The sequence below is a fragment of the Neophocaena asiaeorientalis genome, unplaced genomic scaffold, assembly GCF_003031525.2.
Source record: "Neophocaena asiaeorientalis asiaeorientalis breed wild unplaced genomic scaffold, Neophocaena_asiaeorientalis_V1.1 scaffold180, whole genome shotgun sequence".
NCBI lineage: Eukaryota > Metazoa > Chordata > Mammalia > Artiodactyla > Phocoenidae > Neophocaena > Neophocaena asiaeorientalis.
In genome coordinates, this window is record NW_020173697.1 from 1,574,448 (window position 1) to 1,591,353 (window position 16,906).

General features: G+C 40.1%; 1 protein-coding gene across 1 annotated transcript in view; it reads right to left on the minus strand.

Annotated features, from left to right (window-relative positions):
• The window catches only part of GALNTL6 (polypeptide N-acetylgalactosaminyltransferase like 6), a 1,130,106-nt gene that overhangs the window by 190,570 nt on the left and 922,630 nt on the right, over positions 1-16,906 (minus strand). The window contains exon 5 of the mRNA XM_024750526.1: positions 1,025-1,210. Coding sequence (XP_024606294.1) covers positions 1,025-1,210 — 186 coding nt within the window. The remainder of the gene's footprint in view (positions 1-1,024; positions 1,211-16,906) is intronic.

Below are 16,906 nucleotides of genomic sequence, written 5' to 3' on the forward strand. Positions count from 1 at the left end.
TGCCTGGAGCCTTAGTTGCTGGTCATTTCCTGTTTCAAATGCAACACAATTTCAATTGATTTTTTTCCCCCACATCGTTTACTAATGGAGCTTTGCTGCTTCTATCTGAAATCCTGCACGGTTCTCAATAGAAAATGATTCTTTCTGAGGCAGCTATTGTGAAGGAGGTTGTTAACTGGCTTTAGCTCCAAGACCAGGGATATAGTTACAATAAAAGTTGATTTAGTGAAATGTGGAAGATCGGAAAGGAACTCAATAAGTGCGCACCAAGAACTTTTTAGAAACACACTTTTCCCCTCAGCCTTACAGTTTATTCCTTCGCTACGACTGGGCTTGATCTCTGACTTAACTGTGAAATTAAAAAAATACTGATGCTTGGACTGAACCTCATGCAGGTTTTCGAGCTTGAGTGGTTTTCAGGACTTTTGTGTTTCTAGCAGTTCAAGTGATAGTCCTCTAGTGATCATTTAAGACGTACCACCTGGACGGCAGCTCTGAGTGTTTGAGGGATTGTGTGTAAACATGATGGGGGGGTCGTATATTTAGGGAGCTAAGCCGGTGCCGGAGTGGAAAAGAGAATGGCCTTATAAATCCTGGGAAAATGTCAGTGTGTTTTACTTTAACTGTATCCTGGGGCTGAATACTTTTCTCATCTCTTAACAGTCCTATAATACTTGCTAAACTCTGTGTGTGTGTGTGTGCGTGTATTTTAATCATACTGTGCTTATAGGTAGTATAATGAATACTTTTTCCTTTTAGTGTTTACTCAGTGAATGTCTAAGATAAAGAAATCAAACCTTTTCAAACCTTAAGGTAGACTGCAGTTGGTATTACCTAAAATGTCAATTTCAATGTGGTTTTCTAGTTACCTATACGTCCCAGCAATAGTTAAGATAGAATTCACCGCTCCCACTGTAAACCTCGTAAAAGGGGTCTCTAGCCTTTGTCGATGGCGGATGACATAGAAGCGCATGGCACCCTCCCCCGCCTCCCCCGGAGGCCCCAGGGGCTGAGGGTCACTCACTGAGGAGCGGGGGAAGCCAGTTGACGTTGACCTCGCAGTGGGAGTCCAGGAACGTAAGGACCTCGCCTCTGGCCATGGACGCTCCCAGGAGTCGGGTCCGGATCAGCCCTTCCCTTTTCTTGGTACGAACAATCCTCACTTTGGAAAACCGAGCCATGTATTCTTCCAACTTCTCCTTCAGGTGTTCTGGGAAGGAGGGAGAAGAACGGGTACAGAAAGAACACAGGACATTAGTTGTAGCAGAATTACTCCCGGGCGTCTGTGTGTGGAGAGCTCCATAAGACGCAAACACTGCCCTTTGGACACTGACCCGCTGGCACTCCTCCTTGTGGTTTCTGTGGACCAGGGGCCACCAGACCGCAGCCTCGCCAGCCTGCACCCAGGTGGGCATCAGCCCTGGGTCCCTGCTGGTGAAGTCAGGTGAACGTTCCAGCATATGGGCTCTTGCCAACAAGAGGGCCCTTTCTGGCAAGGCTTTGCCTAGTGTTCTCTGTGTTGAAAATACTGCATGTAAAACCACAGGGAAGAAAAAAATACCTCTCAAATCAACAGGAACCAAACAGATTTCTCCCCCCCATGAGGCAATAGCAAACTGGCACGCAAGTTCAGCCCATGGCTCCTGATTTGAAGTGGAAAGTGACTGATTTGCTGTTAAAATTAGATGTGAAGAGGGATAGGCAGATGAGATGCTACATAATCACTGTGGACTTAAGTCTTTAAGATTAGAAAACAAAAATTTGGAAATGTTTCTTTGCCTAATTAAAAACAAACAGCGGGAACAAAATCAAAACAGATAACTTACTTACAGACTAAAACATTTCCTACTGGCTGTGATAAAATGCATTAATCTCTCAGTTCTTTTTTCAAGCCAAATAAGTGTGCTTTGGTGGCTTTCTTTCTGTAGGATATATACTCATCTCTGCTTTCAGTCTCCTGCATGTAAAACATTAGGAGGGCTCTCCTGGAGCTTCTAAGAAGCATAGTCTAATATTAATTGAAACAGAATCTTAGCATGCTGTTTGTTCGGTAGGTTTCACTTTCAAACTTTCTCTGCATGTTTGCAATCAAGGACAGTATTATTATCGTCTCCTCCTATGATCTGTAACAATAGGGATTCATGGAAGGATTTATGATCTCTTTCCTGCTCTCCAATTTAACCGATGTCAGAATTACCCTGCAGTGGAGTTTCTCTGCATGCAAGGGTTTACCCTTATTCCTTTTTTTTTTTTTTGGTGCGCCACACGGCACGTGGGATCTTAGTTCCCCGACCAGGGACCGAACCCGCACCCCCTGCATTGGGAGTGCCGAGTTCCAGCCACTGGACCGCCAGGAACGTCCTTATCCTTGTTTTCATTGCTTCTGATTATTGGTGAAGTGAAATTAGAATATTTCACATTCTAATTTTTACTGTAAAAGAATGCTGGTGGGATCTTCCACAAGAATATTTTAGATCAAAATATGGCCCCCTCTATTTTGTTTTTCCTGTAATGAACAGAGATCTGCAGATCAGACTCTAGAGTGCAAAGTTTACAGGATTTGGAGTCAGGCCAGGCCTGGGTGGGAAGTCTGTGATGATGAAGGATGTGAGTAGGTGCTGCAAACCCCTAAACCTGACTCGGGGGGAATTTTTGTCCTCTTAGGGGGTGGAGGAGGGTCAAGCTTTTGACTACAGACCTGACAGTGCTCATTCAGTAAACATTTATTAAGCCAATAATTGGAGATCCCAGCAAATCACTTGTACTTAGGAAGCGAAACAGCATTACTTCTTCTTTTTTAAATATTTATTTATTGGCTGGCTGCATAGGGTCTTAGTTGCGGCACGTGGGATCTTTCGTTGTGGCATGTGGGTCGTGGCGGTGCGTGGGCTTCTTTCTAGTTGTGGCTCACAGGCTCCAGAGTGCATGGGCTCTGTAGTTGTGGCGTGTGGGCTTAGTTGCCCCGTGGCACGTGGGATCTTAGTTCCCTGACCAGGGATCGAACTGGCGTCCCCTGCCTTGCAAGATGGATTCTTAACCACTGGACCACCAGGGAAGTCCTAGAAACAGCATTTCTAAATAGCTGAAGGAATGCCTTAGAATGCTAAGTTTGAAAGATGAAAAATATAGACTTTTGTATTTCTCAGTGAGCTTTGAATAATTCATTGTCTTCCGTTTATTGCCAGTTTAAAGCGAAACACTTTTGGCTAGCCATGAACGAGCTGGTATGAGTTGATGGCTGTGTGGTAGAGTCTCACCTAGGAGGCTGGCTGTCCCGTGTCTCTCTCTGCTTTGAGCCAGGTGTGCTGTGCCCCCTCCCTTTGGCTCTCTCCTCCCCTCTCCACTGTGTGCAAGCTCCAAGGAAGATTCCCAAGGGCTGTACAGCCCAGTGCCGCCTCTGAGGGACCCTGGAGCTTACTGTCTTGTTAGGGAAATGAAGCACAGGCCCGCCATCCAGGTGTGCTATCAAAGGCATGATAAGTGATCGGTGATCCATGCAAGGGCTCTGTGGGTACCAGTTGTGAAAGGCCTGTGTTCTATTAGGACTTCGCACAGTAATCAATGTTTAGGAAAACTTTATAATCTCATTCCTGTAATGTATTCAGTCATTGAAATCCTTCCGTGTCACCAACATACCAAGAATCACTCTCTAAGTTTATTTGTAAATCAGTTGTTTGGACCACAGGACATACCGTCTTGTGGAAACAGTGTCCCCACAGTCATAGGGGACTGAAAATAGATCATGCACATTTGCTAAACCCACCCAAACAGTGTTCTTCACTCTTTCTTTAAACCTCACGGTTCTTCTGTCAAATGTACCACTGTGGGTACCATCTCGACAATCTGAGTGCGTTCACTGCTTTCCTCTCTGACCCCTAAGGACTACAGGAGTCTCTTCTGGGGGAGAAGAAGATTAATTCTCTGGAGCTGCGTACGAGAAAGTGCTTCTTTCTGGAAGAGATTCGCCTCCCACGTGTCCCAAAGCAAGAAGCGGGGGTTGTCGGTCACCCGTGAGGGATTGTCCCAACTTGGGATTTATGCTTCCACACTTTCTAGTTTATAGGAAACTCTCTGGAACTTGGTGGGAGCATCTCTACATGTTGCCTTTCCCTCTCTGTACATTTTCTGATTCTGTGTATTTTTCTTTTATCAAAGCCCATTTTAATGTACTAAAAAGACTGTCCGGTATGAATTCACTAATCTCAAGAGGTTTGACCCCAAAGTGAGTCCATTAAGTGTTCAAATCAACTCCTCTAATTTGAACTTTGCAGTAATAATTAGGTTGCTTTGCCTCCGAATAATGTTCTAGTTGACTGCCCCTTGGAGGGGTCCGTTGTCTCTTAGTAGTTCAGTTGTAACATCTAATTAACCATAACTCACGATGAAGACGGGTATTTTCCATCTGATTAGCAAATTAGGCTCTCATACAAGGGAGTTCCTGGGGATGGTAGAGATGGCTTTAACTTAAAAACAGTTTGCATTTCTTTTGTATGAACAGTTTTTTGATTCATTTCTAAAATATTATTCAAATGATTTTGTATTTTAATTCAAGTACAGCATCTTTGAAGATCTCTTTTGAACTCATCTAATTTTAAAGAATAACGAGAATGTATGGTAGTTTTATAAAGCAGACATTTTGTTAAATAAATTTATATTTATTTATTTACGTCTTTATTTTGGCTGTGTTGGGTCTTCGTTGCTGCGCGGGCTTTCTCTAGGTGCGGCGAGCGGGGGCTACTCTTCGTTGTGGTGCACGGGCTTCTCATTGCAGTGGCTTCTCTTGTTGCAGACCATGGGCTCTAGAGCACAGGCTCAGTAGTTGTGGCACGTGGGCTCAGTAGTTGTGGCTTGCAGTCTCTAGAGCACAGGCTCAGTAGTTGTGGCGCACGGGCTTAGTTGCTCCGCGGCATGTGGGATCTTTCCGGACCAGGGCTCGAACCCGTGTTCCCTGCATTGACAGGAGGATTCTTAACCACTGAGCCACCAGGGAAGTCCTAAAGCAGACATTTTTTTACTGACTAGGAAACATCCATAGAACCATTAACTTTTTTTTTTAGTTGGTGGCTCTAGACTAGTGGTGGGTATATTACTGTTAAAATCCACTGAGTGGTACCCTGATGACCTGGAAGAATTAATATAATTTCAAACACGACAATTTCTGCCCAAGGTTTATTGTATCACTGGGAGGTAATAATGAAATGATGAGTTTTACTCAAGTGAAATTTTGGTGTCTTGCTACCATGAACATTAAATGTAGCAGTTTTCTGAAAGTAGTTTTCCTTTTTTTCTAGAGGTTTCACTTATGCGCCACAAACTGACACTACGTTTAGTATTAGGGTAGCAACTAAGCACTAAAAAGTCACCTTCAGTGATTTTTAGTTCGGAGCCAAGGACATGAGTTGTAGACCGATTACTGACTGGCCCTATGCCTTTGGTTAAGTCACTTCAATTTTCCTCACCTATGGAACGTGATGGGTTGATCTTAAATATTCCTTCCAGTTCTACGATTCTGTGATTTCTCTTGTTAAGTTTTACTTATGGCATAGATCTTATCTATCAAGTATTTCGTTTTTCCTAAAAAGCATCCTAATTGTTGGTCTTTTGGTGTTTCTTTGGGCTGCGTGTCACTTTGGAAAACAAGAGTCAAAACAAAATAAAGCTGACATGTATCAGACGTTTAGTCAAAAGGCAAATGCCAGGGTCTTATCTTTGGTCAGGACAGCCTCTGTCTAATCTCCTGCAGCTCCCTGTCTATAAGACTGTCACTGATATCAAATCATGACCTTGAAGCACTTTAAGTTCATCAGAGACCTAGATCCGTTCAATAAGTTACGCTTATTATGTCAGAAAAGTACAGTAGCAGAGTTTAGACAGCTTTCTAGTCTACCTTTGAGAGAGTGTTCCCAAGGGGACAGGGAATCTAAGTGACCATCAGTTTTACAGAGCAAGGCCAGGGTATCCCGAGTGGTGGGCTCACCAAAGACTGGACAAACAGCTGCCCTGGGCTCAGCGGCTGGAACTGTTGCCAAGTTCCTTCTATCTCCTTTGAATCCCCTAATTTAATCTCAAGGACAGAGCAAGAGGGGCAGGAGACCCTACTGATCTGGAGATACGAGTTTCTATATCTAAATACATATTACAGAGCTGAAATTTCTTTGATGTTTATACGCTGGTGTTGGTAGAAAGAATGTAGCAGAATATGGCCTTAAGAGCATATAGAATATATGTTAGTTATTGTGGGTGATACCTGATGATGAAATGAAATGTGTTATAAACACACAGAAATATACATACCTTAAACCTTCCTGGTTCATCCTTTTACAACAAGAACATACTCTTAAGTATTCTGACTAATCTGAGGTCTTATCACAGTGACAAGAAGTACTTCACAATTAGAGGCTGTAAGATATTCTTCCACTTCTCAATTTACTTGACACAGGCCGTGTGTATATTTTAATCCCAAGTGGCAGTGTTAAGGATAACTTGTCTACTTAGCAGTGTAGAGACATTTTTTATATTCTTTATACAGGAGAAATGTATGTCTCTAGTTAACTCCAGAAAGCTGTCAATCTCTTTACGTCCTGGTTGACCACACTAAGTATGTCCCTTTGCATAGCATTCAAATATAAGCATTTCATGTTATCTCTAGAGCACAAAAAATTCAACCAAGAAAGTATTAGAATTGCTGGAACTGTATCTAATTGCTTCTATTATGATTTCAACTGAGTTCTGTTTCCAAATGTCTTCTTTTCTATTCTTTAAATGTACAAAGCATCTTGAGTCATTTGGGAAATAGCTGGGATACTAAACTTAAATAAATAGACAACATATATTCCAGCTAATATAAAAAAAAGAAGAGATAGAATGTCACCCTTTACAACCCCTAATGAGCTAATGGATCAAGCTAACATCACAAAAGGAGCCAGATCACCTGTTCTGTGCTTCCTGATGAGGGAACACATCACTGCCTATGAAGCATTCTTAGCAAAGTGCTGAATCTGAATTCGGTCATGCCTATAGATCTAACTACCAACTTATAGGAAGTAAAGGATTGATGAATACGTGAAATGGCACATCTGGGAGATAATCAGCAAAATCTAAACTATAGAGATTTCTCCAGGGCGAATGGCTTGATTTCTTCAACAAATAAATTAGAAGAAGAAGAAGAAAAAAAGAAATGGAAAGAGAATCCTAAAGATTAAAAGACACTTAAGAGGGCTTCCGTGGTGGCGCAGTGGTTGAGAGTCCACCTGCCGATGCAGGGGATGCGGGTTCGTGCCCCAGTCCGGGAAGATCCCACATGCCACGGAGTGGCTGGGCCCGTGAGCCACGACCGCTGAGCCTGCGTGTCTGGACCCTGTGCTCCGCAACAGGAGAGGCCACAACAGTGAGAGGCCCGCATACCACACACACACACAAAAAAAACTCAGAGGTCTTTTCTTTGAAATATTTTTGCTGAGTATTTTGAACTCACCACAAATTGATCCATTTTAATACAATGGAAACATTTCTGTAGAAACATTTCTACTTTTTAATAATTCAGTAGTTTTATTTTATTTTAAACATCCTGTGTATTGCAAGGAATAGGTCATATAGTTTATAAGTTTTCATTTGCACCACATACATGATAATTTAGTCTAAATGCAGAAATGTAGAAGTCTTACCATCAATATTACGAAAAGTCATTGGTCCAGTGTTATACTATTTGACCCTGTAAATATTTAAGAATTTTGCCAAAATAGTGTTAGGCTTTAGTCTGTAAATATTAGAGAATAGTTTAATTCTAGAAAAACATTACACATAATGCACTCTTTTAAATAAAAAACCCTATATAAGTATCAGTTGAATTATCAGTGTTGACATAGGAGAAAATCATCTCTAAGCTCATCTAGATCACCTCTTCCTTTCACCTATTTAGTGTTTTTTTAATTGTGGTGAAATGCACATAACATAAAATTTACCATTTTAACTATTGTTAGTATACAGCTGAGTCAGTAGTGTTAAGTATTATGTAATCAAAATGGTTGTGCAGTTGTGCTACAGACTGTTTGATCTTGCAAACTAAAACTCTTATAGCCGTTCAATAAGCCCCATTTCCCCCTCTCCCCAGCCCTTGGAAACCACCATTCTACTTTCTGTTTCTATGAGTGTGACTGCTCTAGGACCTCACGTAAGTGGAATTATACAGTATTTGTCGTTTTTATTATTGGCTTATTTCGCTCAGCGTAATGTTCGCAAGGTTCACCCATGTCGTAGCCTGTGTCAGAGTTTCCCTCCTTTTAAAAGATGAATAATAATAGTCCATTGTATGTGTAGATCCCATTTTCTTTATCCGTTCGTTAATTGGCATTTGGGTTGTTTCTATCTTCTGGCTATAGTGAATAATGCAGCTACGGATAGAGGTGTACAAATATCTTTACAAGACCCTGCTTTCAATTCTTTTGGATATATACACCCAAAATGGAATTGCTGGAGCATACGGTAATTCTCTTTTCAATTTTTTGAGGAATCACCACACTGTCTTCCAGAGCAATTGCACCATTTTCCATTCCCACCGGCAATGCACCGGATACTTATTCAATTTGAAAGCCCTTGTGATCTTTTTGGTAAAAGGTATATTTAAATAAATCTTGTTTTAGTTGAATGTGGAGGAGAACCCTAGCCGAAGTCTTGAGAATGACCAGAAAATTCCCCAGTGACTCTTTCTAATTCACTGAATATCAAATATTCTATAAAGAAAGAAAAATCTGAGTACCGACAATGACAAATACTTCCAATGTAGAATACACCAGCTCTCAAATTAAGAAAGGAGCACAGATACCAGTTTCAGGACTAAAATTGTTCAAGAAAAGCCTCCAGCACCTGTTTCTTTTTTTCTCTGTAATATAGACTGATCAAGAACACCTTATTTGAAAACGTCCTAGTTCCCAGTCTAAACACTCCTTGTGATTTAGAGTAAACAACATCTGATTACAGGCATCTATGCCAGTTCCTCTCTGCACTATGCCTGCCTCTTCCAGCCTCAGGCATGAGGCCTGCAGGCTCCATCAGGGACCCCCAGAGCCCTGCCCTCTCTCAGCCTGAACTATCAGTTCTATACTTTGTACTTAATTATCTTAGTTAATCTCCTCATATTTACCAATATATCTATCTTCTCATTCTTCCCAGAGAAGTCACTACTTATCTTTCAGTGATTCCTTTAATGTGTAAGCCTGTCAGAAATGCACATTTTATAAGATAATTTGTCTTGAGACATAAGAGGCTTTAAAAAATAAATTTAGCCAAGAAAAAAACATCAAAAGGACCAGTATATTTATGCTTTTTTTTCTCTAAAGCCCTTAAGGGTAAAAGTCCTATTCATAAATTTCACACTTTTCCAACTACTTCAACAACTTCTTAATATATTTTGCTGGACGCCAGGTTAGTGATTTTAAGCTGATTGTTTTTGTATTCCAACATTAATGCTACTGCTAACTGCTGATTTATTTGTACCCTCACAACATTCATACCTTGGAATAAGCAGTGTTTTGTGAGTTGGTTTGACTTCTAGCGACCATCTTAAAAATTGGGACTAAGTGAGTTTTTCCCATCAAAATAATGATTTTTCTGTAACTTGTTTTCCTAAGACAAAATCAAGTCAAGAAATACACTCTGGGCATAAACAATTCCAAGGTCATATGAGCCCATCAACAAGGCTAGTAACAGGGTGACATCACAGCCTCCCAGTGAAATCAAATGCTGCTTGTATCAAATCAGCAAGCTACATGAGATCACCTTTGGATCCACAGGATTTGAAAATTCATTTACGGAATTTTTAGAAAACTCAAAGTTATAAAAAACCAAAGCTGGGATGCCTGAGAAAGGGGGAAATTGATCTTCAGCAAGTGAAAAAGCATAAAATTCAGGCAGAACAAAAAACAAAGACAAACTATAAGATGCCATACACCAGCACAGATATCAAATGGGAGAAACAGAATCTCTGCCCTTTGGAAAGTACTTTCAATTCTGCATTTCTCTGGAGTTGAAACAAACCTGGTGTCTTTCACACATACGTGCTACAAGCCATTTTGTTTTTCTTTAGTTTCTCTGAAGCATCTGTTGGAATTACTGGGTAGGAATGTTATATGGGTAGAGTTATAGGGACCAGTAATCTCAAATTAGCATTTGTGTGAGTGATTGACTACTGTCACCCAATAACTGCCAAAAGGACCATAAAAACCTCTGGGGTTTGGCTTGACTTCACAATAAATAAAGACAAATTGGAAAGAATCCCTCTAAACAGTTAGTGTGAGAAAAATGCTATGTCACAATTTCAATTTGGATGAGGCGAGAGCTAAATTAAATATCTGGAAATTGGTCCTGTTCCCAAGGCTACCGAAACTCCCAGTGTCTCACAGTATTCTTGTACTGCAATATAGGAGGAGACATGCAGGAAATGAGCTGTCTGCCCTTGTTGAGGAAAATTGACTTGCTAAAGGTACGTCCTCCCAAGGCGTTGCTCCATTTCTTGATAATACTATTAAAGAGTGAAAAGGAGAGGGACCATAGAAGATATTGTCTTGGCTCGAAATTGAAAAAAGAAAATATAAAAGAGGACCAAAAATGTGTCTCATGTCCTTGAATGAAAAGAACCAATAGAATAAGTAGCAAAATATGACAAAGTAATATATGGAAATAATAATAATATCTATATTTTTGAGTGCTTATAATTTCTGAGATATATTCATGTGCTAATTTATTACATCCTCATTTTACAGATGAGGAAAATGATACTCATTTGCAAGTGAGGAAAATGAGGGTCAGAAAGGTTAAGAAATTTGCCCAAGATCATACAGTAAAGGGAGACTGAAATATTTTAAGTACTCAATAAATGTCAGTGATTACATGTCAGGAGGAAAAGAAAAACTTGAACCCAAATGTATCCATTAGGAATCTTTTAAGTATAGGGAATTTAATGTAGTGAATTAAGTATTTATAGTAATATATATATATATAATTATTATAGAAGACCTGGAAAGTTTAGGAAAGTGGAAAGAAGAGAAAAAAATCAATAAGAATTATACCACTAAAAGTCAATCATTGAATAAGTCGGACAGAGAAAGACAAATACTGGGTGGTATCACTTATATGTGAAATTTTTTTAAAAAGTCAAATTCATAGAAACAGTAGAAAAGTGGTTGCCAGGGCCGGGGAATACGGAGAGGTTGGTAAAAGGGTAGAAACTTTAGTTATAAGCTGAATGCAGTCTGAGGATCTAACGTAGAACATGGTGACCGTAATTGGTAACAATGCATTGTGTGATTGAAATTGCTAAGAAGGTAGAACTTAAATGTTCTCACCAAATATATATACATATGATGATGATGTGTTTAAGTTGACATGTACGTTCATCAAATCATGTTTTACACTTTAAATATCTTACAATTTTACTTGTCAATTATACAGCAATAAGGCTGAGAAAAAAGCCAATCATTGCTTACATTTTCCTTTACCTTTTATGCTTCTATTTAGAGCCTACATGTTCTTTTAAAACTAAGGTTGAAATTTTCCATGTCATTACCTTGAAATATTATTTCAAATGTGGAGTAATTTTTCCTTATTGTTGATTTAGGTTGTTTACATGATTACAGCTATGACTATTATATATAATATAGAATGAATATTTTGTGAATAAGTGCTTTCTGAATCTACAATTTTCCTTAAGAGAGATCCCAAGAGCTGAAACCAGTGCATCACAGGGTAGGAGGCTGTTGAGGTGAAAGGCTGTATAAAATATCTAATTAGAAAAGCTTGAAACTCTGTCTTCATTGGCTATGGAAGCCAAGGAGCTCGGAGGGGGCAAGGGGACTTGAATGGCCGTAAAATTCATTCTCTTCTTTATTGAAGGAGAACTGAGGCCACCTCTCACCATCAAATGGCCAAACTGTCAGCACCTCCCCCTTGTCTGCCGATGAAGGGAATGAACTGTCTGTGCACTCATATCAGACCACCCTCTCCGCTTGTGCCCTTGATCCCACCTTCCTCATCTGCCCACAAACATGGCTCCTGTAGCGGTCCCGTCTCTTCCTTGCGTCTTCGTGTTTGGTCCTCTACTGAGTCATTCCATCTCGAAGCCAAAACACTGCAATATCCCTTTTCTTAAAAAGCAAACCCAAAACACTGCAATATCCCCTTTCCTAAAAAGCAAACCTTCTTTGACCCGCACCCTCCTCCAGCTTCTGCTCGCTCATCAGCTCCACGTTTCAGCAGGATTTGGGGAGGGAATTGTCTAGATCTGCATCTCTAGACAACTTCATCTTCTCCCGTTCTCTCTAAATCCACGCCTTTTGTTCATTCATTCAAGATGGTCATGGGATGCGTAAGCATAGCATTGTGCTAGAGCCCATGCTCTTTTACCCTTTGAAACAGGAATTTTTTTTTTTTCAGAGGGATTCCTCGGCTAAGATAAAGACTCAGGGTAAAAGGGATGTGATGTGAACACAGGCTGAGAACGTAGAGTAGGAAAGGACAGAGGGAGTTGTTACCAAGGAAATAAATTTGAAATTCACTGACAGAAGAGAAAGTGGGTTCAGAAGCTTACAGGTCTGATTGTGAGCAGGAAGTACTTCTGTGTGCACCTGCAGGGTGAGTTCTAAGATGCCTGCTTTTCTGATATAGCCAAGAAGGCGGGGGTCATGAGTAAAGATCTGGTTCCTGGAAAAAGTCTGAAGTGGTGAGAGCCCCTTGCTTGAGTAATTGAAAGCTAAACTGGACCAAGCACTATGAAGTTTCATGTGGCAATCCTCTCCAGGGAAGGGGAAGTGATCCAATAGGTCTTTTCCATCTTTGCTTTCTGTGACCTCTGGCTGTAAACATCACTTTCCCTCGTTATGTCAAAGTGAATTGCCTATTTACCACTGAACTCTAGAAAGCACTTTTTCTCCCTAGGCAAGACGACAACCTAGCATTTACTACCTGCACTTCATTTCAACTTAATCAGTGTGCCAAGGAGTCATTTTAAAATGGGTAATATTAGTTCCAGGACATTTTGCTTATTTGCTGGGTACATGGTTCCCCTTCCTTGTTGAGCCAGAGCTCCCCCAAATTTTAGAAGATATTCCGAGGACAATGTAAGGTATATTTGCAAACTGGGAAGTTAAATGAAATGACATGGCCTTTAGATGGCCAACAACCTCCAGAGCAGGGTCATTTATTAGTACTGGAATCTGCTCAGTTTCCATAACAATGAAAAGTGAAAAACACTAGATGACTGCATTTATATTCTACAGTATTACGTATATTTCTTTTTCTCTCGCAGGCAGAAGGAATAGAAATTGTTTACATTTCTTACCAAGAAATAAATAAATGGTGTATCTTGGGAGTTTTATACATATATGTACACACACACGTACCTACATAGATACATATGTGTATCTATCACTCAGTCCCTAAGAATAGATGAAAGGTGCCTCATTTGTAATTTATTCGGAAAAACCACTGTTTCCTACACAGTCTTGATTAAATGAGGCAATAAATCATATGTCTGGAACCTGCCAAGTGTCTGCCAAGGCACAGGTTGGCTCAGAAATTAACGAGGACCGAATTGTGGCGTTTTATAGTCTGTCACATTGTGTGACAAGTAATGATAAAGGGCAGCCGTCTTCTCTACTGATAGGCCGGCCGCATTTTTTTCTACTGTAATTCTTTTGTTTGGCCCTGTTTATCTTCACTTAAATGGGCTGTATCTCCTTGAGCTCCGGCAACGTTATATATTTTCCCTACTAATGATGTGTCTCCATGGTCCCAGGGTTATTTTCGACACTTGATGAAGTTCACCCATGGAAGGACCGCAATCAGTCAGTGTGCTGCAGGTGGTGCCGGACAGGACGTTGATTTTTCCCTCTCTCAGTGGAGAGACAAGCCCTGCGTTGTTAGAGTTACCAAGGCTCCACTCCCGGGAGAGATTTGTTTTTCCCCAGTGACTTTATAAGGATCATTTAGCCTGGAGATTCTGCCTGTCTCTCAAAATGTGTGTTAGACCACATCCCTGGTTTCGAATCTGAGACTACTCTTCCTACCTATTGCGTGAAGATGAGAATAAACTATGGCGAATGATAAGCTGTTAAACATTCATTAATACAACTAAAAATGAACAGGTTAAGGGCAGCGCTAGAGACGCCATGCCGCTCTTTGAACGATCCATGAACAAATAAAACGTAACACAAAGGTGGTGCAAGGCAGCGATACAGTGAATGTTGGGGGCACAGGGCACAGCCCTCAGAGTTGTGTAGCTTACAATTTCAGCAGGACATAGTAACATTTCAGATGGGAAGATGAGTAATGTCAGAATAGGGCTTATTTATTGAAGGTGTTTGGTATAGATGGTATAAAGATTCTGAAAGGCAGGATCCTGGAACTCGGATGAGTAAGATTTACAGAGATGAACAGGAGAAAGGGAAGGCCAAGTTTTGGGAAGGAAGTAATAACCAAGCCAGGACATAAGCCATCCTGAGAAGGTCCTTTATTATAGAAACACACCCCAAAATGAAACAACCGACCAACCAACCAACCAACCAACCAACCAAATAACAACCCCTGCTTGGGTAGATCCTTGCAAAAAAATACCAAACTATGAAATTATGTGAAACCAGAGGAAACCAAAGACACTAAAACAAACTGTAATCTGCATCTTCTCTTATTTTTCCCTTTAGTGACTATAATTTCTTAAATGTTTTCATTTGCATATTGATATTTGGGGGGGCTGGGTAATACACACATAGGCAAAATGTTTAATACAAAAGGGTATATTTTGAAAAATAAACCCCATCTCATACCCTCAGTACTCTATTATTCCTTACCAGAAATAACCCCTTTTACTAGTTTATATATATTTCTGGGATATTTTAACTGTATGGAATTATATATACATAAGTGTGTGTATATTGTATACATTTAATGTGTAATATATTTCTATGTATGAATGAATTTCTACTATATATTTACACACATATATAATTCTATATGCCTAAGATATCTTAAAATATATACATTTAAATTGATTACATATACATAACTGAATTTCTTTCATAGTCTGTTAAACTCTAAGGGGATTTCTTTTGAAAATCTGGCACTACGTTGTACTACTGGCCATAGAAATACCCTTCATTTATTTATGCTCATTTTGTACTAAGAAATAGTTTCTTTTTCCACCATATGGTTCTGGTGAATTCTCGTGAAATCTAACTAAAAGTCATCACTAGAAGCATAATGAAATGTCTCAGGTGGTTCTGATATTGTCAGGTTGTCCTGGGAGAGGCACCACCATGATAAACAACACCAGTCCTAGCGCCTGGGACTTGGTACCGTTTGGCTCCGGGATCTTTCGACCAAATCACATGGACAGGAGCTTGTCATGGTTTCTAACAAAAACGAACTCTTAGTAAAATGTCAAGAGTAGATAGTAGTGTAGCAGAATCCAAAGTGCCTTTTTATGTAAGTCTAGAGCCAAATCTGAATGGGGACAAAAAAGGCAAATCATGAAGTATTGAATTCAAATACTTGTGGCCATGTTATATGAAATAACGTGTTCAGAAAGATGCCCAGAAGTTCTGTTGGGCAGCCTTCTCTGACAATGAATTTTGAATAAACTTTAGGGTCACAAATAGATATTAACGTTTTTTTTTTTTTGGAAAAGGAACAGGACTTAAACTAGTTCAAGCAAGAGGCGTATTTCATGGAACCCAAAAGCAGGAAGTGTAGCTGGGTTGCCCTGAAATTTAGATTAAGTTTACAGATTAGGAAACGAGGGCTTATAGAGGATAAACAACTGGCCCAACTGTAGTCCACATCAAAGTCAGTATCCTTTCCCGTACACTGAGACAGGATAAAACAATCTAAGGACAAAATATTGAAACAAGTTTCCTTATTATTTTTTTTCTAATTGACTTTATTCAGTGATTCATGAATCCGGCAGCATCCTATCTAAAAGCTAGAAGAGTCCTCCCAAATTTTCTTATTGCTGAAAACACTTTTCTTGGCTAAACCCGTATTTCTCCAACATATAATGAGTAGCACTTCTCCAGTTCCTGCCTTTTCATATAGTGTTTCGAAAGGAACAGAGAAGTAATTCTGTATCTCTTCTCTGCTCCACTTACCTCTGCTTAAGAACTGCTCTTGCCATATTTGTTGGTTTACAGTTGTTGGGTGATTTACATTTACAGTGTAATTTCTGGTTTACACATCCATCACTACCAACTAGTCCATAAGTACTTAGCATAATGTTTAGACTTAGAGGATGATTTTTAATGGAAGTAAAATTGAATTATAGTAGCCCCTTCTATGTATGAGAGGCAAATCTTTTTTTCTCTTTTGTTGTAGTTAAGATGTGGAGGGCTTGCCTGGTGGCGCAGTGGTTGAGAGTCCGCCTGCCAATGCAGGGGACACGGGTTCGTGCCCCGGTCCGGGAAGATCCCACATGCCGCGGAGCGGCTGGGCCCGTGAGCCATGGCCGCTGAGCCTGCGCGTCCGGAGCCTGTGCTCTGCAGCGGGAGAGGCCACAACAGTGAGAGGCCCGCTTACCGCAAAAAAAAAAAAAAAAGATGTGGAAAGACATTGTGATTTGAAGGAAGAGTGACAGAGAAAGGCGAGTATCATAGGACATCCCTCATATGTGGAATCTAAGAAAATGATACAAATGGACTTATTTACAAAACAGAAATAGACTCACAGACATAGAAAACAAACTTACGGTTACCAAAGGGGAAAGGTGGTAGAGAGGGATAAATTAGGAATTTGGGATTAACATATATACACTACTATATATAAAATGAACAACAATGACCTACTGTATAGCACAGGGAACTCTACTCAATATTCTGTAATAACCTATTTGGGAAAATAATCTGAAAAAGAATGGTGAAATTCACGT